General features: G+C 39.8%; 1 protein-coding gene across 5 annotated transcripts in view; it reads left to right on the top strand.

The window, feature by feature from the left end:
• Window positions 1-5,635: 5,635 nt before the first annotated feature.
• The window catches only part of GRHL1 (grainyhead like transcription factor 1), a 74,793-nt gene continuing 54,013 nt past the window's right edge, over window positions 5,636-26,415 (top strand). The window contains exons 1-8 of one of the 5 annotated variants that reach the window (XM_072634241.1): window positions 5,636-5,861; window positions 9,880-10,066; window positions 15,524-15,594; window positions 17,203-17,593; window positions 18,612-18,688; window positions 19,932-20,088; window positions 20,282-20,393; window positions 21,341-21,435. In XM_072634241.1, coding sequence (XP_072490342.1) covers window positions 5,842-5,861; window positions 9,880-10,066; window positions 15,524-15,594; window positions 17,203-17,593; window positions 18,612-18,688; window positions 19,932-20,088; window positions 20,282-20,393; window positions 21,341-21,435 — 1,110 coding nt within the window. In that variant the 5' untranslated portion in view covers window positions 5,636-5,841. Of the gene's footprint in view, window positions 5,862-5,898; window positions 6,077-6,113; window positions 7,395-9,879; window positions 10,067-15,523; window positions 15,595-17,202; window positions 17,594-18,611; window positions 18,689-19,931; window positions 20,089-20,281; window positions 20,394-21,340; window positions 21,436-26,415 lie in introns of those variants that run through there. The other 4 variants (XM_072634239.1, XM_072634242.1, XM_072634240.1 and 1 more) reach the window with 4 other exon arrangements.

The following is a 26,415-nucleotide window of genomic DNA, read 5'->3' as shown; positions in this document are numbered from 1 at the left end:
TTTGGGGTTTCCTTGGCAAAGATACTATAGTGGTTTGCCTTTTTCTTCTCCAACTCATTTTACAGATGAGGAAACTAAGTCAAACAGGGTTAAGTGACTTACCCTGAGTCATACAGCTAGTAAGCTTCTGAGGCTGGATTTGAACTCAGTTCTTCCTAACTCCAGGACCTGGACTCTATCTCCTAGAGTCTCTAAATGTGAGTAGGCTCTGAAATGTCACCCATTCTTCCATTTCCATATCAATTCTGTTATTTAGAAGGCTTCTTAGAGTATTGCTAACACCATTTGTGGTTTGAATACAGTTGTCAGCTAGCATCTCTATTTTCTGAAGAATTATCATTGGAATGGGACTATGTTCAAGAAATGTCTTCAGACTTATTCTTTTTTATGTGTTATCGTTTGTGGTTTTTTTTTTAAAGCATCACAATTTCTTCATAATATATCTAATCCCAGTCTTTCTTGGAACAGAAAAACAATTCAGCAAAACTGGGCCACAGAGCAACTTTATTGGAAAGCAAATACATTTCACTTCAGCTCTCTACAGAGGGAAGGGAGATGTTTTATCTTCTGGTTTTTGGAGTCAAAATTCGTCATTGTAATTGATCTGATTTCTGCTACCTTTCAGTCTTGCTTTCAACTGCTATTATGGCCCATGGATATATTTTCTAAGCTCTGCTTACTTTTTTCTTTATTGGTTCATAAAAACCTTGCCATGTTTCTCTGAATTCCTCATATTTGTCATTTTTCACATCGTAGTCAGAGTCTATTATGTTCAGATGTCATATTTTTTTCTGCCATTCCCAATCAATGGGTATATGCTTTATTTCCATATTTTTGCAATCTCCAAACTGCTATTAGTGTTTTGTATGTGGGAGAACTTTTCCTCTGCCTTTAACTTCCCAAGGATATATCCCTTGTAGTAGGATTCTAGATCAAAGGGTATGAATACATTAATAACTTTTCTTGCATATTCCAAGTTCTTTTACAAAATGGTTAGACCAATTTACAGCTCCACCAACAGTGTAGTAGGATGCACTATTGCTGACAACTTCTGTCTTTTACTATCATTGTCAATTTGATGGTCATGAGGTAAAACCTCAGAGATGATTTTATTTGTAGCTTTTTCATTATTAACTATTTGGAGTATTTTATTTTGTTAATAATATGCATTCCTCTTTCTGAAAACTTTTTATTAACTGTCTGCTTATCATAATTGGGAGCCATACTTCTTGAAAAACCCTTTCCTACCTCTAATGCTCCTAAAACCAGAAGCTTGCTTTCTTGAAACTTTCTATTCCAAATCACCATTCCCAAATGAATGAAAGAAAAGCCCCTCTCTAAAAGAGAAAGATTAGTCATCAATGTTATGTACTAAAATCCTTCAGTTTTTATGCAACATGGAGGAAGAGCTGTCATCTGTCCTCTCTGGACTTCAGTTTCCTCATCTGTAACATCAGAAGTTTGGTTGAACTAGAAAGATGATCCACAATAACTCAAATAGAAGGGGCCATTCAACTATACATATGAAGATCCTTGCAGGCCTCATATTGTCTGAGAAAACACATTAACATTATGTGATTTCTATTGTATTTTTATTTATTTTATTAAATATTTCTCAATTATTTTAATGTAGTTCAGGATGGCATTGGGGAATGTTGTGAGCCCAAAGGGCTGTGTGATTGATGCCTCTCTTTTATAGGCCCTCATATATTAAAGAAGATTTAGGGGACAGATGCTTTCTTTAAGACCTCATTTGAAGGTCTGTCCTCTAGGAAACAGCCAGGCTTTTTCTGTATTGTTTTTCCCAAACACCAGAAGTAGGAGCAGTAGGTTGAAGTTGCAGAGGCAAATTTTGGCTAAATGTAAGAAAAATTTAAGTTCCCCAACTATTAAGAGTTTTCTCAAAGGAGAATAGGCAGTCATGGGATCTAATGGCTTTTTCCTCATTAAAAGTCTTCAAAGAAAACTAGATAACCACTTTTTGGGAATGTTACAGACTGGATTTCTATATGAATATGGGCTTGATCAGGTCACTTGCAACTACCAACCAGCACACACAGGGTAGGAGGGCCAAGCTAGTTGAAGCAGCAGGGTACTCCAAGGGAGAGACAGGAGGCAGCATATGCCAGGCAAGTCAAACCACCACTACTTTGGCCATCATGTTTCCTCAGACCCTGACAGGTCAGGCCAGGACTCTGAATCCTGAAGCCTTGGGAACAGCAATGCTTTCATGTCAGTGTCTGCAGCCATCATTCTTGAACGCAATGTCTGTGGAGACATGGCCTGGCAACTGCTCTTGCAAGTGTTCTGACCATAGAAATTGAAGAAAGTTCTTGCCCCCAGAGTCCTTGGCATTGTTAAATGGTTCAACATCAGAAAACGGTATGATTGTTTTTCAATGCAAATGACATTAACTTTGAAGCAATCCCTATAGACATTGCCACTGCACCCTAAGGACCATGGGATTTTTCCCTCTGACTTACAGCTGAAACCAGTCCTATGTGTTGTCTCTCCCATTCGAATGAGCTCTCCTTGAGAGCAAGGACTGTTGTGTTTTCCTATTTATGTGTAGTTTGAACATAGTAAGCCCTTAATAATGCTTCATGCATGCATGCCTTTATTCATTCTTCTAGCTTTGAGATCACACGGTGATTCTATCTATGATTCATAGAATTTAGAGCTAAAAGAGACCTTAAGGATTACCTAGCTGAATTCTTAATGTTGGGCTAATGAACTTGTTTTTAAAAAAAATATTTTGATAACTGTATTTCTGTATACTTGGTTTCCTTTGTGATCCTATGCATTTTATTTTATTTTATCCTTTTAAAAAACATAATTCTGAGGAAAGGGATCAGCACAGACCACCAAAAGAGCACATGACTCAAAAAAAGATAAAGGACCCCCTTATCCAGTCTAACTCTTTCATTTTACTCCCTCATTGAGACATAGAGAGAAGTGAATGACCAGTTAGTTCTAGGACCAAGTTCACTCCCTCATTTCTTTAGATTCTGTGTCCAGGGATCTTTGTATTACACCACTCCTGATTCTTCTACATCAATCCTAGATCTGGGAAGGATAGGCCTGAGAGACCAAAGTTAGCTCCTGAGAAAGGAGAATTGAAAAAGTGGAGAGAATTGTGAAAAACCTATGAAATGCAGTATATATACTGGAAAGATGCTGCAAATGGACCTTGAGGTGGGTCTGGGATTAAACAAGAAGAGAGAAAGCTGTGTTGCACAGAAATGACCCTAAACTTCTCCCTGAAACAAAGGTCCTTTTTAACGCCAATATCGATGTTGTTGCGTGACTGTGTCATGGAACACTAATTTCTGAAAAATTTAAAAATTAGTTTCATTCAGAGGGCAATGAAGATACAAATGGGTGGATATGAGCAGGTTGCAGCATACAGCATAAGAATAACAATTAAAAGACATCAAGGCAACATAGGATTGAAAAACTGGACTGGTCATGTGACAAAAGCAGAGCTAACTGACAGGCAGCTCCTGTGCTCCATTGTTATCCTTACATAGGGAGAAAGTGAGGAAGGCCCTCAGCATGTTGGATGAATCCCCTATGGCACATTTATGGGAAGACATAAATGAGTCACAAAGGCAGGCAAGCCTGGATGGATGGGTTGTGATCTGCATTTTGAAGGGAATGTCCACATAGATAAAATCACAGATCAGCCTGTGATTTGAGAGCAAACTACACTGAATGTAGACTTGTTTAATGTCAGGTTTCTTTGGAGGCTTTGGAAGGAGGGGGCTGAAGGGAAATGCAGAGCCAGGAGAATCAAGGACTATCATTTAGAGAGGTCGGTAGCTATTAGTTTCTCAATCAATCAACAAGCATTTATTAAGCACTACTATGTGCCAGGAATTATTCTAGGTGCTGGGGTGATGGAGGCAAAAACAACAATCCCTGTCCTCAAGGAACTTATATTCTACTGAGGGTGAGAGTGGGGAACATGTAATATCTCTTTATACCAGTATAGGAAACAATAAATAAAAGTTAATTTGGGGGACAGGAGGAACTAACAACTGAGGAAAACAGAAGAGGTGTCCTGTAGAAGGTGCCACTTGAGTTCTGAAAGAAAGAAAAGATTCTGAAAGGTAGAGGTGAGAAATAAGTGCATTCTAGACAACCAGCACAAAGACCTTGAGGCCTGAGATGGTATTTGACTGGAAGGGCAAGGGGAGTGAATATACAAGATTGAAAAGGTAGGTTGGTGTCAAGATGTGAAGGTTTTTCAAAGCCAAATAGAGAAGTTTATGTTTGACCATAAAGGTAATAGGGACTCACTGGGGTTTTTTAAGTAAGGGAGTGACTTGGTCAGACCTGCACTTGAGGAAAATCACTTCGTCAGCTATATTTAGGAAGAGTTAGAGTAGGGAGTGACTCGAGGCCAAAAGGCCAATTAGGACGCTATTATAATAACTAGGTGAGAGGCAAAGAGGACCAGAACTAGAGTGGTGAGTTGTGTGAACAAAAAGCGGAAGGGTGCCAAAGATGTAGTAGAGCGCACTGAGAGGCTACGTGGGGTAGCAAAAATAGAAGGCAGGACTTAGAATCGGGAAAATATGGATTCAAGTCCGGTCTCTAATACACGCTAGCTGTGTGATCACGGGACCACTTAACGATTTAGTACCTCTATGATTATATGTTTCAAATGAGCACCAAAAAGTGGAAGGATTTTCCACAAGGGGAGTTCCCAAGACAGCTTAAAATCATAGATTTAAAAAGCAGCTCTTCAGACTGATTCCAAGACGTGGGATTGCAAAAGAACCTTTAACACTGTCCCGTCCCCTCTCCGGGTCTCTAAAAAAGATGACATCCTTTTCAGCTCTAAAATTATACTCCTAGAATTTTATGCTATAACAAGTTTACGCTCCTATAGTCGACCTGGATTTCCTAATCGTAGCTCTGCTAACAAACTGTTGTATGTTTTTTGGCTACGTCCCTTTCCTCTGTCTTATCCTGCTTTCCCTATCTGCAGACTAAGAGCGTTGCAGAAGCTCTCTGGGGCCCCTTCCAGCTCTGACATTCTGTCACATTGGCCTTAAGGGGTGTGGACAGAGGGTGCCTGCCTGGACGGTTTCCATAGCTGCCAAAGCCGCGGAGCCAGAGGCGGTAAGGGAGTGTCCAGGTACAGGGAGGAGGGGACTCTGGATGCTTACCACGGGTGAGGATCTAAGTTAGGGGTCGTGGGGAAGCAGAGGAGGACCGGGAATCCGCGCGCCCTACCAACTCCAAGGCTGGGGCAATGGGGCACGGGCTGGTGCTTGGTCACTCGGCCCACAGTCATCGGGACAGAGGCAGTGAGCGCTCGGTGAGTGCCAAGCCCGGCTCGAGCCCGCCGACGTCCCCCGGGACTCCAAGCGAACGACGAGCACCCCAAGATTCCACACCCAAAGACGCGTCCTCGCCTCTTTCCCCACCTTTACTCTTCTTTTCCACTAGCGGTGTGAATGCTCCGAGTCCCAATCAAGCACCTCAGCAGGTTTCCCAGCCCCCAGAGGCCCCGCCCACGAGGCTCCAGCCAATGGGAAGCCAGGCCGGTGCCCCGGGATTGGGGGGAGGGAGGGCCCCCCATGCGCTCGCCCAGCGCCAGGGCCAGCTCCGAGAGCAAGAAAAGCGAACCTAACCCGTCTGAGCCGCTGCTCCGGACCTCGCCAAACGCGGCCGCCGCGAGCCCGCCCGCCCGCCGCAGCCAACCGCGCCGCCTCCTCTTCTCCCCCCACCCCCCGTCGGGTGCACTGTCCCAACCCGAAAGTCCAGTTCTGCGACCGGGCCGGCGGCGGCGGCAGAAAGAGAGCGAGACCCAGAGAGCGGGAGAACGAGATGACCCAGGAGTACGAGAAGTGAGTGAGGGCGAGGGGAGCGCGCCGGGGCGGGGAGGCCCCAGCCGGGGAGCGAGCCTGGCCGGCAGCAGGGGAAGAGGTCCCGGTACGGGGGCCCTTCTTCGTACCCTTGGCGCTTAGCACGGCGCCTGGCACGTAGAGCTTAATAAATGTGCGCTGACCGGCTGACTGACCGACCGTCCTGCCGGGCGAGGGGGTGGCCCTGGCCATGAGAGGTAGGTAGGGTGAGGAGACCCAGCCGGGGAGCGCCTGGCCTCCTCCCCTTCGGGTTCCTTTTCTTCCTCCTCCTCGTCCTGTCAGCTTAGGCCGGCTTGGCTCCCACTCGCGGCCCCGGGGCAGTGCAGGTGAATCGGCGGGATGCGGGGGTTGAGGCTGTGGCCGGCCGGGGGAGGAGCTGCTCTCCCCGAGCTTCCCTCTCCCACTCTCTCTCCTGGCAGCTTCCCCTCTGCCCTGGATCGGGGGGTGTGGGTGAGGGTTGGGGTGGTGGACATCCCAGGGGTCCTCTGTGGCGCAGCCCCCCGCCCCCCAGGTGACCGTGGGCGCTTCTCTCCGGGACCCCAGTGGTCTCCTAAGATGAGGAGGCTGGACTAAGATGAGAGGGCTCTGAAGTCCCTTCCAGCCCCAAATCCCATGATCCCTTCGATCTCGTTTCCCCCCGCCTGGGAAGAGGCTTGTCTAGACATCTGGCCCGAGGGCACGGCACCCCCGACCTCCCTCCCCATCCTCCTCCCCCAATTGCTCGGCTCCGGTGTTCTCCTGGCCCTTTGATCCCGGGGTGAGTTGGGCTGGACCGAGCGCACGCCTGGTGGCTCTGCGACTGGAGCCAGGTGTGTGGAGGGTTGTTGGTGGATGCCTTTCCACCTTTTGGCCTTCTCTCCCGATCTCTCTTCTCCAGTCTACCCCCCACCCTCCTTCCTTATTCTTTGTTTAATTGAAACAGCTCGGGAGGAGACTCTTGGCTTTGGGGAAACTCGACACCTGAAAGGCGTTGGTCCTCCTCCTCCCCGCTTCTCCTTCCTTATAGTCTAACCCTCCTTCATCTCCCTTTAAATGCTGAGTGTGGAGAACAATCAGTCTGTGTGTCCGGGGAGCCTCTGAGCCCCAAAGCTTCTCTTTCCCTCTCCACTCCCACCCCCATTTAAAAAAAAAATCGAAAAAGAAAGAAACCTAGCCTCTAGTTAGGGGGACCGGCACTTGCGGCTTCTGCCCGTCTTTAAGCAGAATCCTCCAGCCTGGCTCCCGGCGTGCCACATCGCCGCCACCCCGCACCCATCTTTAAGGAGAAGAGTTTAGTTTAAGGCACACTGAGAGAAGCATCATTACACCTATTTTATTATATTCCGTAATGGCTGGTGGCGTTGTGTCATTTGAAAAAGATGAGATGTACTCTGGCCTTTGGTGATTTTAAATCGATGCTCTGGTGGGAACTACGAAAAGCCTTTCCCCTCGTGCTCCTCTTCCCTCTTGTGCTCGGTAGAAGCTAATGGATTTCTTTGAGACGCACCCCACAGCTGGAAAGGTGGACTTATCCAGGTAATCTCATGTGGCTAAAATATATATTTAGCAAGTGAATGGTGATAGAGAATTATTCTGGAGTACAAATATCACGAGGCATGACATTTTTTGGGTTTTGGTGGCCTCATTCCCTGGTTTTATGAGGAAAAAAATTGCATTTAACTTTTTAAAAATTTGCAAAGCGCTAAGGGGCTTATTTGGTTACTTACATTGGTAATTACAGATTACTCAGATCTACACTATGAACAGCATAAAACTTCTAAATTTGGATAATTAGTTAGAACGTACTGCATTTCCAGAAATGTTTTTGAATTCCCGTTGTTTAAAAAAAAAACAAATGCTAAACGTAAAAAAGTAGCTTTTTCTTTAAATTGCCATTTATCATCGATTTGGCACAGGCATTTTAAAAAACTTCTCTTCTTTTTTTACTCTAGACTAGGCTCTATAAGTTCAATACGTTATAATGGATCCTCCAAATTTGTCACAAACACTGGTAAACAGTGTTTTGGTGAAGTCTTTGTTAAATAGCTATAAATAACAAGTAAATGGAATAAAACATTTACTATTTATGTTTGTGTTTATTAATTTATAGTCTAAGTCATAATCACCAAGGTACTCACTGAGGCATTTAGCACACATTGTTAAATATGAAGTATTTTGGTTAAAAATATGAATATGAAACTTACCAAAAAAATTTGTTTTCTGATGAATGAAAAAAATTGAGAAGAGGGAGAGAAAGTAGAGAAGGTAGAAAAACTAGCATTTCAGGAATGGAGGAATCCTAGGCTGTCAAAACACCTCTGAAAGTTGTTTTGATTATTAATAATAGCCTAGTTATATAAGAATAATCACTGTAATATGTGACAGTTCATTAGCTGTAATCAACTAATTGTTGCGGGGAAATTAACTCTGTACAATTTGAAAATTATTTTTAAAATTTTCATGATGTTTAAACAGAGTTTATATAAAAATAGACAATACACTGCACAAACTTTCTTCCGAAATAAATGCCAGTTCCTAGTACTTTATGCCTGAGTGCAAGTAAAACAGTGATTTTGAGATTTATATTTCATCCCAATTCAGAAGGCAACATTTGAACTCAGCTCTTCCTGACTTCAAAGTCTGCCCTTTATTCACATCACCATGTTGCTTTTACATCCCCCTCAATCCATTCCCATCCCCCAACCCCATCAAAGATGGTCTCATTTTCCCAAATGAATCTATAGCTCTGTTTTTTAAAGGGTTTGGGTGGCTGCCAAAACATACACTTTGTTGATAGCTTTAAAAGATAATCTTTCTACACTCACTCTTAAAGTAGGTAGGTTACCTTTAGGCCATTCACACATTTCATTTGAGTGTTGCAATGAGAAATGAGTCTTATAAAACACCTGTAATGCTTAAATTTGCTGGTTCCCAGATTAGTGATTATTCAGTATAGTTCTTAGCATTTTCACTTTTAAATTTGTTTTTCTTCGTCAAGAGTCTTCTCCTTACACTTCTGTGGGTTTAGTTTTCTACTTCTTGAATACTTGCAGTTTGTTTTCATTATTAAATAATACCAACTGTATAATAGTTGAGAATGTTTACTTTTCAGATTTTTTGGAATCACTGGTGTTTGTTTTAATCTGCTAAAATAAATTTTAATTTGCAATAGAGTCAAAGCACAGGGAGAGGATAAGACTTTAGTGTAGCTTATTTTACTACGATATTAAAACTTTACAGGTGTTATCCAGTGTGATAAATGAGGGAAGATTTTTTTTAAAAGAGATTTTTCTGTTAAAAAAAAAAATCACTCAATGGCTCTGAATGTACTGTTATAGGTTATTGAATGTTTATCTCTAAGATAAATAGTTGAACTGTCTTGCCAGAAAATTACATGGCTTTGCTGATTTACAGTTGCCTTTGGCCACATTCCATGCTGAATCTTCAGGAAATCAGCAGCATATTATAACTTTCTCATATACCCCCAAGGATTAAATGAAGTGTCTATTTTCCTTCCACTCCTACCCCAATAAACTTTTGATGGGAGAGAATAAGAAATTGTTAAAGTCATGGAAACCAACAAGAAAGAGCAAAGAAATAAATTGTGGCAGTGTACTGACAGAACTACTCAGATCATAAGAGAATGTATTTATGACTATATAGTGCCCAGAGAAAATGAATGTCCTGTTGTTGTCATACCATGTCCTTATGTCTGTTTATGTAGAGTATTTGAATAACAAGGCATTCCCTTACATGGTTTGGCAAACTATCCAGTTTATGTTGGGTTCCAAGTATAGGTTAGCTACTGGTTCCCATGATGTCTAAATGCTCTGTGTTCTAGTGGGTGGCCTCTGGGGCTACATTTAAGTGGGCTGTTCTGTTTGAGGATATCTGGCCTTAAATTGACTCACCTGGATTTATGGAGCAAAAGAATTTCAAGATTTTCTTAGTGATCTTTGGTTGCTTTTTATGTCTTATAATATGTCCAATGGTTTTATTTTTCTAATTTTTGTTTTTAAAGCAAAAGGCCAGTGTTGGTTCTTCAGAATGAAGCACTCTATTCACAGCGTCGCCCTTACACCAGTGAAGATGAAGCTTGGAAATCTTTCCTGGAAAACCCTCTTACTGCAGCCACCAAAGCGATGATGAGTATCAATGGAGATGAGGACAGTGCAGCTGCTCTCGGCCTGCTCTATGACTATTACAAGGTAGCTCTCTCTCCTTGTTAAAGGCTTAACAACAGCTGAAGATGCACTCGATTAAACTGCATATAAAACAGTAATTTGCTAGTAGAATGTAATGCATGTTGCTCTATAGTGACTATAAATAACCTAATGAGTACTTTGAGTTAATGTGGTTCAAAGCTGAAAATCTGCAATCAGAATCAAAGGATTGTTTTAAAAACTTATGAAGTAACCAGCTGCCCTAGGACCTATCTTTACAAGTGAAAGATGAAGCTGTTACAAAGGATGATAGTAGGTTGGTCCTATTGATATACATTCTGCAGAAGGGAGTCTTTAGCTTTGGTGACAATTATCAACCAATGAACAAGCATTTATTAAGTAGCATGGATCAGGAAATGAAACTTTGTGGCACAGTGGAAAGAGCTCCCCCTTGAGTCAGGAAGACTTGAGTTCAAATCCAGCCTCAGACACTTACTAGCTGTGTGACCCTAGACGAGTCAGTTAATGCTGTTTGCCTCAGTTTCCTCACCTGTAAAATGAGCCAGAGAGAGAAATGGCAAACCACTCCAGTATCTTTGCCAAGAAAACCCCAAATGGGGTCACCAAGAGTGGGGCACGACTGAACAAACAATAACAAATCAGAAACTTTGCTAAGCACTGGGGATAGAAAGACCAAATAAGATTTACATGGCATATAAGAAATATTGCTGCTGATTCTCTGTGTATTGGGCATGGTATGTGGACTATGTAGTCCAAAGAACACTGTAATTCTTTCATGTGGTGAAACTTTGTTTCACTTTAATCAAGGTGATTTCTTTTGTGATGAGATTACAATGCCCTCTGTTGTGTTTAAAGGAACTCTGGAGTTCCAATATTGTCTCCGACACAGGACAGCTTTGTGACAGGACAGCAAGTCATTGAGGTTACTCCCAGTGACCTAGGTAACTCTCTACAACTATGAATTATAGAAAAATTGCTGTTGAGCTTTGATGGAAGGAGTTTCTAATGCTAATGAAATCACAGTTCCAGGCTAAAAACAAATTGGTATTCTACCCTAAATATGAAAGTCGAATTAATCTGTTTTTGTTGGTGTTCTGGGTTTCCCAGTTCTATCAATTATGGTGTATTCTGCTGTCTGCATTTAGAGACATGAAAGATCTGGGGATAAACTTAATGGCATAGTAATTCTATTCCCTGCGTTGATCTTCTTCGCCATCCCTCATCTGAAGGTGCTGCTGCTACTTATCCATCACGAGAGCATATACTTTTAATTAATTTCCTTGCAGTGGTAATTTTAAAACTATTTTTGTTAGTTGATTATTAAGCCCCAAGGCTTTGACCTGGGTCCTCTTCTCTGTCTTTCTCTGTCTCTCTCTTTCTATCTCTGTCTCTCTCTCTGTCTCTGTCTCTTTCTCCATCTGTATCTGTCTCTCCCTCTCTCCATGCTCTCACTTAGTGACTTCATCACCTCACATGGGTTTAATTATCATCTCTTTGCTGATGACTCACATATCTATATATCTCGCCCCATTTTCTCCCCTGAGCTCTAATCCTGTATCACCAAACACTTACTGGGCATTTCAAACATAACATGTCCAAAACATTCTTTCTACTACTCCTCCTGTCAACTGATATATCTTCTGAAATTTCTCATTTCTGTCCCAGGTAACCGTATCCTTCCAGTTACCCCTGTTTGAAACCTATGCATCTTTCCTGATTCCTTTCCTTTCCTTACCCTAATTGATTGCCAAATGTAGTTTCTACCTTCACAATATCTCTTACATCTTCTCCTCTCTACTCATACAGCCTACAGCCACTGTCTTAGTTCAAGCCTTTGTCACTTCTTGCCTGGAATATTGTACTAGCCTCCCAATTGATCTCCCTGTCATGAGTCTCTTCTCTCCTTCACATAGCTGATAAAGTAATTTTCCTAAAACACACGTCTGACCATGTCAGTCTTCTACTCAGTAAACACTTGTGGTTCCCTATTGCCTCCAATATTAAGTAAAAATAAACCCCTCTAGCATTTGAAGCCTTTCACAACCTGTCCCTAATTTACCTTTCCACCCTTGTTATATATTCTTCCCTTTCCCATTCCAGCCATAATGGCTTTTGCACTGGCTATCCAGCGTCCTTGGGATGCACATTCCCTTTTAATCTTAGCTTTATAGAACTCCTTATTTCATTCAAGAAGCAACTCAAGCACTGTTGTGTACATCAGAAGTGTCAAAAACATGGTCCACGACCCTCCTGAGTATGACCAGAATGCAATTAAAATGGAATTGGGAAATAGTTAATAAATAAATAAAAACACAATAAAACATAGATAATGTTAATATGTGGTTTCCTAAGTCAATATGTACCTGCAGGGATTCTTATGTACAGTTTAGTGGCTCCTGTTTCTATTTGAGCTTGGCACCACGGTTGTACCTGAAGCCTTTCTTGATCCCTCACTCCTAATGTCTTTTTAACTATATTGTCATTATTTTGTACTTATTCCATATATACTTACTCTGTTTATACTTATCTCTCCTAATTCTGTAGATTCTTATATTATCTCCTCTAAGAAAGTGTAAGCTCTTTGAGAGTAGTAGTGGGTGTTTGGTTTTGCCTTGCCAGTGCTTAGCATAGAAGTGGGTACTTGAGCACATGTGTTTGATTGATTGAAAGAATGTAAGTTTCTCCAGGCCAAGGACTGTTTCTTTTCCAGTCTCTGTGGAAGTTTACTCCCTGTGTGACTTTGAACAAGTCACTTAACCTCCTTGGGCCTCAGTTTCTTCACCTTGAAAATGGGAGGGTGGGATGTATTTTTAACCTCTGAAGTCCCCTCTAGCCCTAGATTTATGATCCCATGAGCCAGTTTTTGCCTTTTTATCCCACCAATTGTTGATTGTTTTTATTCATAGAGACCAAGCCATTACTAGAATGCCAATCCCTTGAGTTCAACTCTATCTTTCCTCTACCCTACAATAGCTTTGCTTTAATGCTTCCATGGGGTTTGTTGTTGTTCAGTTGTGTCTGACTCTGTGACTTGTCTTGGCAGAGATACAGGAGTGTTTTGCCTTTTCCTTCCCCAGTGGGTTAAGGCAAACAGAAGTTAAATGACTTGCCCAGGGTCATATAGCTAGTAAGTGTTTGCAGCAGATATGAACTTAGGTCTCCAGGCCCAGCCAGGTCTCTTGCCATCATGGTATAGAGAGTAGCCTTACATCTTTCATGTAGTTTTATAATTTTGTCAGTGAGTAGCAGAAGCCATGGGACAAAATGTCTTAGCGTGTAAAATCTGCTTCTAGCACCACATTCCTTTCAGTGGTAGAGTAAGATTCCCTTCCCTCACTCTGACTTAGAAAAGGCTTTTTGGAGACACAAAGGTGGGGAAGTGAATTTGGAGACCTGAACATGAATTCATTCCTGACACCAGGGGCTGAGTCTGTATTGTTTTCTGGATTGGAGGTTAGGTAAGGGTTTTTGTGGATCTGGAAGGTTCTTGGATAGATTTTTGCCTGAGAAGGTTAGCCCAGAAGGATTCTTTTGACATGGAAGTTAAAGTGTATGTACCCTTCTGATACCAAATTTATTAATTCAATCTGTGAGAAAAACACAAGTTGTTAAGATGGCAGTTGAATTTGGTGTATTTCTAATATGTAAAATTAAAAAAAAACAACTAAAAGTTTAATGCTAGAAAGACTGATACAAAATCAATAATTACGTGTGTGTGTGTGTGTGTGTGTGTGTGTGTGTGTGTGTGTGTATGCATGCACATTTAAAAGATCCTATAGATATTTTAAAAATCTGTGAGCCTAGGGAAGGGTCAGGTCTTTAGTACTGCTTACTAGGCAGGCCTCTGAGGTAGGAAGTGCAGAACTAGATGCTTTTAATGACCTAACTTATTTGTTCTCAGTTATCTAAAGAAGCATCAATCATTGTTATGTAATATCTTTCTGAGCTTTACTTAAGTTATTTGAAGAACCCACTTAAGAATTAGCACATAGTTTACAAATGAAAATCTTTTAAAACTATATAATGGGGAAAGAAAAAAGCAGAAATACAGCTTTCCATATCTTGAGTTATTGTATGAATCTCAAGAATATTTAAGGAAATTAATCATTTAAAGGCTGGGATTTAGGCCTGAGAAGTAAATTGTTTACATGACTGACAAGTTCTACTCCTGTGCCTGCCCCTATATTTAACTTAGTTTTAGAGGAATGGCACTAGAGAAAATTAACTGAGAAGTGAAAAGTTGACAGATCTTTGGTGTGTAGAATAGTTTTCATTTCATAGAACTTCATTGTATTTTCTGTAATTATGCCATGTCAATAAAAGTTTTTAAGTGGCATTTATTCACAGGAGGTAAAATTTTCTGGATAAAATAGCTTTCTTTTAATGGAAAAAAATAAGAATATTTGCCATGTTCTAGTGACCTGAGCTTATTTGATAAGTGGGAGAAAAAGTTGTCTGTGTCATTGACTGGGTTCCCCAGAATAAGTAGTGCTTATACATCAGTACCTTATTGGAATCAAGGTCTAGTGAATATAGATGCATACACAGTATGCTTTATAAAAGGGGCCTGGCATGCTAGAGGTCCTCCTCTGCTTCTTTTAATGTTTTGTGTATACTGGTATAACTCAAATTATCCATCTGTTTTTCCTTAGTTTTGAGCTAAGTATTACCTAAAATTGTGAAAAAATAAGTTATATCTCAAGCTAAGCCATATTAAGCAGGTAGGAAGTTAGTTCAAACTGGACCCAGACATTAGCAGCATGACCCTAGGCAAGTCACTTAACTGCTGTTTGCCTCAGTTTCTGCATCTGTAAAATGGGGATAATAATAGCACCTATCTCCCAGGGTTGTTGTGAGGATCAAATGAGGTAGTATTTGTAAAGTACCTGGAACACAGTAGGTATTGTATAAATGCTAATTGTTATTGTCATCATTATTATATTTTTAGAAGAAGTGCAGTGGTTAGAAATCCAGCTTCAGGACCAGGAGGATGTAGGTTCAGGTCCTGTCTCTGACGCTTCTGGAGGTGTGACTCTGGGCAAGTCACTGAACCTCTCATTGTCTCAGGAAACCCTAAGACCAGAAGTTCCAGAGCAGGTGCTCTCCTGAATTGGTAGAAAGACTTTCCTCATCTAGGACTTCTCCATATAATGGAATCACAGGTCTCTCCCTATCCCTGCTTTGTCTTTGAATGAGGGAGGTATCATGGTCTGGTGGGTAGACCTTTAGCTAGCATTGACCTTAGGAAGACCCTTGCTCAAACCCTGTCTCTGGTCCATATGGTGGTGTGGCCATGTGGTAGTTGGCACCTCAACAAGTCTCAAGACAATAAAACACTGATGATTTCTAATATGTTTGGGTGGCAGGAGTTTCTCTGGTGTGCTTCATATCAGTGAAATCATAGATCTGGAGAAAAATAAATCTTTGGCTGAATCACCATTGATTGAAGACCTGAATTGTTTGTATGTCTTAATCCATAAGGTTCCCAGAGAGAGAAGACTATCAACAGCAAAGCCAGATGTTGAACACCCTGACCCGGATCACAACAAAAGGTACTTGTTTAAATTCACAACAACATGTGACAGGATGGTTGAAAGATGTCCCAAGAATTCCAGCTTGTTAAAGGTCACTGTTTTGGATTTGATATAGATAATAAATAAATACCTAAGAAGGGATGGATAGGTTACAGAATTAGTACTTAATTTTTGTAATTGATGCTCACCAACTAGAATGCTTCTAGTTTTGAGAAAGTTACTGTTGCTATCTTTAGAATGAGATAATCTTACTCCTCTAATAAGATATCTTTAGAATTAACTTCAATAATTTAAAAATATATGTATATTTTTATGTTAGAGGAAATAAAATGACAAATGTAAAAATAAAAACTTGGAACACCAGCGCTCTTGATTTATCAGCACATGAGCAGCTAGGTGGTGCACTGCATAGGGCACTGGGCCTGGAGTCAGGAAGACATTTCCATGAGTTCAACTTTAGCCCCAGACGCTTATCAGCTATGTGACTCTGGGCAAGTCACTTAACCCTGTTTGCCTCTGTTTCCTCATCTGTAAAATGATCTGGAGAAGGACATGACAAACTACTCCAGTATCTTTGCCAAGAAAACCTCAAATGGGGTCACAAAGAGTTAGACATAACTAAAAAATGATTGAACAACTCTTGGTTTATCGGCACATGGGTTTATCCATAGCACATTTAAAGTTGACTTCAGTGACATACCTTAACTGTTCTACCATCCCACTAGTTGATGTGACCTTAGGGAGGCAACATAGTTTCCAAAGAACATTGTTTTCAGTGTCAGAGGGCCTGGTTCAAATCCTAGCCTTGGGTAGCTTTGGGTGAATAATTTTTTAAACTTCATTTTTCTCATCTATAAAATGAGAAGCCTGGACTAGATTGAGACTAAAGTCCTAATGCAATGTAAATTTTATGAAATATGAGTTAATTTTGATAGCTGCCTAAGTATAACATATACTGTATATTCCAAAGCTCTATAAAAATAATTTGGGAGTTTGCAGGTATTTTAGGCTACCCAATAGAGGTGTAGTGCTTCATGAACAAAGACAATGATGAGGTGACTCCACAGTGAACCTTTTTGAAAGTAGTTCTAATTGTTTTAATCTGTACAACTGTGGAAATTTACAACTCATTAGTCTGCAATTGAATTTTACCTAACGGAAACAAAAAAGAAGTGCATTTTTTAAAACTGTCATCAAAGCCAAAATCTCTGAGGTACAAAGAATCAAGTGGAATCAGCTTTCTTTCAGTTAAAATAAAGGTTAGGACCATAGGTTGTTGGGATGTGTGGCATCAACGTAGGTTAGCTGCATTTGTAGCTATGTGCCTCTAGAGAGATAGGATTGTTTATTTTATCAGGATGATTTAAAATAAAATGTTTAAAGTGATTGCTTATTAGTACTCTAACTTTCATCTGGTACCCTTGGGTTTAACTTACAGCTACTTTGAATAATTTCATCCCTCCAGTTATGGGTTTTGAGCCATTTGTAGTTTATTTGGTCCACCACTACCAAGTAAATTGTGCATGGCCTGACAGCATGTTTAAATACTTTTGGCAAAGAAAACTGTCAAAAAAAAGTATCAAGATTGAGCTTCAAAACATAGTTTTTTTTTCTCTTCTCTTAAAGAAACAGCATACCAAATGTGACTGAACAACCCCTCATTTCTGCTGGAGAAAACAGAGTGCAAGTTCTGAAAAATGTGCCATTTAACATTGTCCTACCCCATGGCAACCAACTGGGCATCGATAAGAGAGGTCATCTAACTACCCCTGACACAACGGTCACTGTGTCCATAGCAACAATGCCTCCACACTCCATCAAGACGGAATCTCAGCCACACAGCTTTGCTGTAGGAATTCCCCCAGCAGTTTATCACCCTGAACCCACTGAACGTGTGGTAGTGTTTGACCGCAGCCTTAACCCTGACCAGTTCAGCTCAGGTGCTCAGCCCCCAAATGCTCAGAGGCGTACTCCAGATTCTACCTTCTCAGAGACCTTCAAGGAAGGCGTGCAAGAGGTACAGGAAACAACAAATCTTCCTAACAGGGCTGTGCATAAGTATCAGGTTCTGCCTTTTCCTTGTTATATAATACTGAAATCTCAGTCTGAAATGGATTAGAAATAGAAGATTTTTTTTTTTAAGAGAAAAGGCCCATGGGTATAATTGAGCAAACTAAGCCTATAAAACCAGAAATAATTATCAAAAGCACATGGCTAATCTTACCAACAGTTGGTTTTAAAGATCATGATTTCAGCTAAATAATTTGCTGAAGGATAGAGGAAAAACATTTGTAATTTCATTGACAACAGGTACCCTCCCATAGTCTGTTTAGTTTAGATTGTGTCCTTTCCTAAAACTTATGAGCCTTTTAGAACTACATATTCTTTCTATATATAACTATATGATTCCTTCTTGTCATGTATATGCTTTGTGTCTCTTGGTTGTTACTGTAATATCAAACAAGTGATTTGCTATAACCTATAAGAGGTAGTTGGATCCTGATGTTATTTTCATGGTATAAAGTTTACAAATAACTCCACTGATTTCCAAGTATTTTCTCTTGGTAAATGCTAAATTTGGTATCAGGTAAGGAATAAGAGAATGTTAAGATGAGAGCTTTGGGATTAGAAATCTAACAGCAACAACTCTTGAGAAAAAATTCCAAATTTATTTAGTCAGAAGGTGTACTTGATAGCATATTTTGAACTTGGCATTCTGGAATATTTGTATCTCTAAAGGAATAGGTAAATTGAGCTTCTGATTTTGAAGTCTCAAACTTAAATCAGAATTTTGAATGTGTGGAGAAGGTGGGCAAGGGGAATAATGAATCACAGATACTTTGTGGGAGAGAATCAGTCATATTTTCAAGACTTGTTTATGAAAATGGGTATTGGGAGGGTAAGGGGTTATTCTTCAGAAACATCCTTTTGAAGCTGTACCAGATCTTGAGTTTTTGCAGGCCCAACTTAGCTTCTGTCTTTTATAACCATGACCAGTCAAGTAATTGTACCTTATTATATTGTTTATATTTCAGGTTTTCTTTCCTTCAGATCTTAGCCTGAGGATGCCTGGCATGAATTCAGAGGACTATGTGTTTGACAGTGTCTCAGGGTAATATTAATTTATGTAACTTTTTCTTTGCAACTTGTGAGTCCTTTTCTACCTGTTCTTCATGGTTTGATGAAGACTTTTTCCTCATCTTGTTATGCCAATAAGCTATTTAGGAAGGATGGATAGCAGTCTAATTATTTACTTGCTAGGATCTCCATAGTGGCAACTGATTTTGGTGCCAGTTGTGATCTTTTCAGAAGGCTTTTGCTTGTAAGTGTTTCTCAAGTAAGAGTTCTTTGAATAATAGAGTTGAAAATTACCTCAGCTCTCTCCTCCCTATGATTTTTTTAGGGGGGAGGCTCATGCAATATAAGCTATGAGGTAACATACATAAAACACTTGGCAAGCATTAAATTGCTCCACAAATGTTAGCTGTCATGGAGTCTAGAGAAGAAATGGGAAGAGAGGAGGTGGGTTATAGCTAAGATTCCTTCTAGCTATAAAATTCTTTGTTTCTTTGACAATTTCAGAATAAAGTAGATTGTTGCAAATAAGTACAAAAGAAAACCACTTTTAAAATGAATCTTCCTTCTTCCAGCACATTTGCAAGGTATAAAATGAAGGCAACAGTCCTTACTCTTTACCTAGCTGGAATGTTACTTGCATTGGGAAACTGACTATTTAAAATACTGTAGTGAATATTGAAGAACAAAGAAGTTTTTAGAAGATAGAATTCCTCTGCCTCTCTGGTTATATATTGAAATGAGAGGTATATCTATCTACCTTAAATGCTTTTCTTCCTTCATTAGTATGTGCTTAATTTTTGCTTCTGTGAAATTTCATTAGACCATTTATTATAATGTATTGTATTATGATAATAATGGTTGACATTTAAATAGTAAAGTTTACAATTCTTTACATATGTTATCCCTTACAATAATCTGTGAAGTAGATAACATCCTCATTTAACAGATGGGGAAACTAAGTTTTAGAGAGGCTAACGATCTGGCCCAGTAGTCACTCAGATAGTAATTGGCTGAGTGGGTGACTCCAAATCCAGGGATCTTTTTCCTCAACATGTTACTTCTCAAGTGGATTGAGGGTTATTTTTATCGTTAAGTATTTCTGTGTGAAAAATTATTTCCTCATGGAAATGTTGTTAGAAAGGAGTCTTTCTGAAGATGGCAGTTCCTTAGTAACTTAGTATATCAATGGATTCACTGGACCTTATCCAAATTAAACTAAAGCACATTGGTAGCCTTCCAGAAGAGTACCTGTCTTCAATGCCTTTTTTGTCACATAGGAACAACTTTGAATATACCCTAGAAGCCTCAAAATCCCTTCGACAGAAGCCAGGAGATAGCACCATGACGTATCTGAACAAGGGCCAGTTTTACCCTGTCACCTTGAAAGAAGTAAGCAGCAATGAAGGAATCCACCATCCCATCAGCAAAGTCCGGGTGAGCATGTGGTCAGTTTTTTCTCCAGGAAGCGAGGGACAAAGATTCTATGTTCTCGTTCTAAAACAGAACTTGCTGCAGGCCCCAAACTGTAGCCTTAGGCCTCAAAGGCAACGTCCAACGTCAAGTAACACTTCTCAAAAAGATTCACCCTCTGTTTTCTAAACGTCTTTAACCTTTTGGCTTCTCTCAGAGTGTGATCATGGTGGTGTTTGCTGAAGACAAAACTCGGGAAGATCAGCTACGGCATTGGAAGTACTGGCACTCCAGGCAGCACACAGCCAAACAAAGATGCATTGATATAGGTAAGCAGCTCATAAGCCTGTTCTTACTCTCAGAATTGCAAGCACTCATTTTTTCTAAATCCAATTTTTTTTGGCAGTGTTCCGCTTCCTGACAAAACCATTTTTATTTTTTTCACCAGCCACTGGCCTTTTCCAAACATTGTCCTTGGCCTCTCAGAATTGTCTTTGTCCCCACTTTCACTTCCTCCATAATGACTACTGTGTTCCATTTAAAGGTGGGGACTCCAGCTACACAGTAAGCACAAAGGTGTCTTACTCCCCACACCATTTAAGAATTTTCTTTTGGTGTTGTTTATTCCAAAGCAAATTTCTATCATTTGGAGAGGAAGAACAAAAGGAGAAAATACTGTTGATTTACAGTTGCCTACAAGCTAAACAGGAATATGGCTTAATTCTAGCCTTCCTTAGCTGCAAGCTGAGTTGCATTGCCAGCCCTTGATGTCTGGGACTGGAGTTAGAGATTAGTCATCTGGTTCTTAACAACGAACTTACAGGAAAATCCATGTTTTCTGAAGTAGTTTTATGAAGAGCTTGCATGGTCCTTTGGGGTATAGTATGAATGAAAGTAACCATTGTTACTCTTACCAGTATCTTCCTCTCTCCATTTTCTCTAGAGCCCTAGATTAGGAGTGAGGAGAACATGAGATCAAAGTCTTATTGTGCCACTATCCTTTTGATTTTTGGCAAATTGTTTTACCTCTCCAGGTATCACTTTTGTCTTCTGTAAAATGACAGAATGTTGGATTAAGACAGTGATTTCTATGGGCTCTTAGAGGCCAGCATTCTTTTTTTCATCTTTAATACATTCTTTTCAACCCAAGAATATATTAGCTTCAGATTCCTTCGGGAGAAGAAAAGCTGTACCTTATCTTGACAAAAGTTTCATACTACCCAACTTAAATTAGAATTCACAAGGTTCTCTTTCTTTTTCACTATTTCCCTTATAGCTGACTATAAGGAAAGCTTCAATACCATCAGTAACATTGAGGAGATTGCCTATAATGCCATTTCTTTCACTTGGGACATTAATGATGAAGCAAAGGTATGTAGCAAAGCCCCAAAGGCTTCCTGTTCTTTTTGTTCTGTGAGGACAAAGGGGAGGAGCACAGTGCCCTGACAGTTGACATTTTCTTTGGTGTTTCATTTTTGTACTAAGCAATAGATTGAATCATGTTTGATGAGAAGGTAGGTAGGCTGTTACTGTGAGTCATGAATTTGATGAAAATGAGATGGGATGGGAAAGGGAGGAAAAAAGATATTACACCATCATGTTTTTTTCCCTCCTTCCTAAAGAACCAAAATGATTCTCTTGTCTATTTTAACTTTCTCAAAGAAAGTTCATGTCAACATTTTAAGAAACAAAGCAAAGATATTTCTTCCTGTCCTCCAGCAAAGATAATTTATCTTGACATACCTGTATGCATGTGTAGTGTCATAAAGGGAGCATTAAAATTGGAGTCAGAAGCTCAAGAATTTAATCCTCAACCACTAACTCACCATTTCACTTTGACTGTGACTCAACTTCCCTCTGACTTCATTTTCCAGTCTGTAAAGTGGCATTAGTAATGCCTACCTACTCCCTCACTGACAGGGATGTTGTGAGGGTTAATAAAGCAATGTCCTTAAGGCTCACAAGTTTCTTAGAGAAAGGCTTTATGTACAACGGATTATTATTTTATTTCTTTGCATTTTCTCTACAAGTTCTGCCTCTCATCCTATTCTAAGTCATTCTTCTTTCTTTTTATTTTACAAGGTATTTGAATGATTATCACTGATGTGGATGGTCATTTGGCTAGCTCTTCAGCTGAGTTCTGGTGTCCTTTAAGAAAATGTAGGTTTGACATAGGAACTATATGAACATAAACATAAAACACTTTTTTATACACATAAACTCAGATCTAAATAATTGAAGTAATATTTATTCTTCATGAGTAGGTAAAGCCAAAATAGCTTTTTAAATGACAGTTTTACCTAACTAACCTATTTATTCAATGTCATCACAAGCTAATCACTAAAAAAAATTTTATTGAGTTAGAAAAAATAATAACAAAGTTCATTTGGAGAACAGAAGGTCAGAAACTTCAAAGAAAGGGAAAAAAGATGTAAAGGAACTAGATTTAGCAGTATCAGACTTTAAACTCTATTATAAGGTGAGAGAATTGTTGAAGTGTAAAAAGGACAATTTTGATGATTTTAAATTAAAATTTTCTTGTATAAATAAAACCTTTGTAGCCAAAAACAAAAGGAATGTAGAAAATTGGGAAAAAACTTTCATAGACAATCTCTCAGATAGCATATGATTGGGTTGGATTATTTAGCAATAATATAATAATAAGGAAATGATGAAAAATCAGAGAAACAGATGATAGGAGGAAATAAGTGTAGTACACACTTTTATATATGTATATATATATATATATACACATGTATATAAATGTATGAGTGATATGTGTATATATGTGTATGTTTATAGATATCTATGTGTGTATACACGTATGTATGCATGTATGTATCTCCACACTTAATTGTAGCTTTCTTAAGGGGGGTGGGGAGGTAAGGGAAAAAATTCAGTGAAAAGCACACAGCAGAAAAAAAAAAAAGGAAACTAACAGGGAAGCAAAGAAAAGCCGGGCAGTTTTGAAAACAATGTGTAGTATTTATTATATAGGTTTTCTTGAAATGGAAATTTATTGTTTTATATTGAATCCTCTCTTATGGTCTGTAGTGTACATGGCAATTTTTTTAATTTTCTTATTTTGTATTTAAGTTTCAAATAAAAAAATTTCCAAAAGTAAGAGAGAACGTAGGTTTACTTTTTCAAGGCATTTGTCCCCTACACTTCACTAAAATCTTTTCCTTTTAATAATATGCCCTCCCCTAAAACACTGAAATACTGAATATCCCTTTAGTTCACTTAGTTTAGGAACTGAAGAGTTCACATAGCATGTTCATAGGAAAAAGTATTTCATGTTCAACAATCTGATTTTTGTGAGGTTAAGAAGGTGTCATTTTAATAACAAAGATTGTATTAACAGTTCATTTAAGAACTATCTGAATCAAATCAATCAATAAGCATGTATAAAGTACCTATTCTAGGCCAGGCTTTTTGCTGGGTGATGATGATAAGGAGACAGAAATGACAAATTCGTGCTCTCAAAGCGCATCCATTTTCATTGAGGGAGACAGTATGTCCAATGCATTTAGAATAATGACAAAATAAATACGATCTAGTTTGGGAAGGAAAGTGGGCCCTGTTAGCAGAGAGATCAAGGGGGGCTTCATGAAGAAGGTGGTACTTGAGCTGAATCTTAAAGAAAGTAAGGTGTTCTGGGAGGGAGAAGCAAGGAAAGGAAGGACTGTATTCTAGGAAGGGGAAATGGCCAGTACAAAGGGAGATGGAAGGTAGAACACTCTGTGTAAGGAACAAGAAGGAGGCAGGTTTGGCTACATGGTAGAGTGTAGGAAGGAGAGTGGTGCACAATGAGGATGGAAAGGCAGGTTGGCACCAGGTTGTGAAGATCTTCAAAAGCCAAAAGAGGAGTTTCTATTTTATCCAAAAGTCAATAGAGAGGCATTGGTGTTTGTTGAGGGAGTGACATGGTCAGACCTGCATTTTAGGAAAGTCATTTTGGCAGATGGATTGGAGAGGTGATAGGCTTAAGGCAGGGAGGTCATTGCAGCAGACCAGGTGAGAGGTGATGAGGGTCTGATAAGGGTGGTTTCTGAGTGAGTAGTGAGAAAGGTGATGTATCTGAAAGGTGTGGTAGATGTAAAAATGGCCATATTTTGCAGCTGATTGGTTCCGTTGGATGACAGAGAGTGAGGAATCAAGAATGACCCTGAGGCTGGAAGTCTGGGAAAGTAGGATTGTGGTACCCTTAATAGAAATAGGGAAGTACAGAAAAGGTGTGGATTTAGGAGGAAACGTAATGAGTTCTGTTTGGACATATTGAATTTGCATTGTCTGTGGGACTTCCTCTTTGAAATGTCCAATAAGTAGTTTGTAGTGTGAGACAAGTGCTCGGGTGAGATGTTGAGGTTGGATATATAAATTTGGAAGTCATCTGCATATAGATGATAATTAAACTCATGTGAACTGAAAAGATCATCAAGTCAGAGATTATGGGGAGAAAAAAGAAAAGATGCAGGACAGAGCCTTGAGGGAGACAAAAAATTTGGGGGCAATATATAAAGACACAGAAGACAGTAATGTCAGGAAAACCCAGGTGAGAAAGACTGTCCCAGGGTCAAGAGTGATCAGTGGTGCCAAATGTTGCAGAGAGGTCATGAAGGAAAAGAACTCAGGAAAGACCATGGAATTTGGCAATTAAGAAATCTTTGGTTATTTTGGAGAGAACAGTTTAAATGAAGTGATAAGGTCAGAAGCCACTCAGCAAGAGGAGTGAGTGAGGGGGTGAGAAAGTGGAGGTCATGAGTGTAGAAAGGTTTTTTTTAGGAGTTTGAGAAAAGTATATGAATATGAAAGGTATGTGATGATCGTTTGAAGGGATGGCAGGGATCTTTTTTTTTTTTAAGGAGGGGGAAGACTTGGGCATGTTGCTGGGCAGCATGGAAGGAAATAGTAGGTGAAAGGGTGGGCTCTGAAAAGAGAATAAAAATTAGAAAGAGAGAAGTGATAATCATGGGACAATGTGCTGAAGAAGATAGGGAGGAGAGGGTGCATTTAGAGCAATTAACGTTGGTGAAGCCACTGCATTATCAGAATTCAGAGTACAAGAGGAGATACTGGGGAATGACAAGGGGTTTTGAGATGAAGAAAATAGGGAGTTCATGTCATGGTAAATGGCCTCTATTTTGTTATTAAAGTACAAAGCAAGTCCTTCAGTTTGAAAGAGATTGAGGAGAAGAAATGTGGAAGGTTTTGGGAGAGAAGATTTGGAACATCTTCTGTGATGAGTGGAATAGGATGTCAAGGAGCAGGGAAGGGATTGTTTTGCCATAATGAGGATCAATTGAGGTTAGATAACATACATTTGTAGTGGCCCCACTCACCTTTCTTATGTGGCTCTTCAGTGGTATGTGAATGGGGTAGCAGACTGAATAACTGAATATTTAGAATGTGAAAGGCCGAATGCAAAGTCAGGCACATAGAGGTGGACAAGCCAGGAGTTCCTGCTCTATAGAGTTTGTAGTTTGGCCAGTACAGGTAAGATACCCTCATGTCTAACCAACTGAGAAGTTCTTCTGTTGGAGCCACATGACCAAATGTATATGAAGAGGGACCTGTGAGAGCGGTTCTTGTCTTTCACCACGAGCTCTTCCAAGGCACATATATGGTTCTGAGGCTGCAGGCTCCAGAATACTGGACCAGCCCACTTGGTTTATGGGGCTTTGCGACACTGGTATAGATCACACTTCATTTTCTGGCCATCTTAGTAGTGTATATGTGATGTCAGCAGGTGTTTTGTCAAAAGTTTGGTGCTTTGGTGTTAGTCTCATTTTGATGTATGCCTATTCCAATCAATAGGGAATATGAATATTCAAACCAACAAGAAATTTTCCCACAGCAACCATGTGCAAGCTCTAGTCTAATGTCAGAAAGGACAAGGACGCAAATGAAATAGTCCAATAGTCCTTGCCTTAAAGGAACTTAAGTTTTACTGAGGGAATAGCACCATGACAAAATATATACAAAATAAATGTGAAGGGAAAGACTAATGTTAGCAACTGCTAATTAATCATCAAAGGTCTTTTTAAGGAGGTGGCAGCTGATCCTTGTTTTGTAGGAATTTGGCAATTCTAACAAGTCAGAAGTGAGAAAGATGGCATGGGGTGGGAGAGCCTGTGCAGAGGCCTGGAGATAGGACCAGTAAGGAGGCCAGTTTGGCTAGAACATAGACAGTGTATGGTGGAGGAAACAGTAACATGAAATTGATCTACAAAGATGGGTTTGGGGTCAGATTGTGAAGGTCTTTACATGCCAAAAAAAAAGGAGTTTGTATTTTTCCTAAAAGCCATTAGGGAGCCACTAAATGTTACATATTGTTTGCAAGCAGATTAT

This window comes from Notamacropus eugenii, chromosome 1, assembly GCF_028372415.1.
Source record: "Notamacropus eugenii isolate mMacEug1 chromosome 1, mMacEug1.pri_v2, whole genome shotgun sequence".
Taxonomy (NCBI): Eukaryota; Metazoa; Chordata; class Mammalia; order Diprotodontia; family Macropodidae; genus Notamacropus; species Notamacropus eugenii.
The sequence above is the reverse complement of the archived record's forward strand: the minus strand, read 5'-3'. Positions and strand labels throughout refer to the sequence as shown.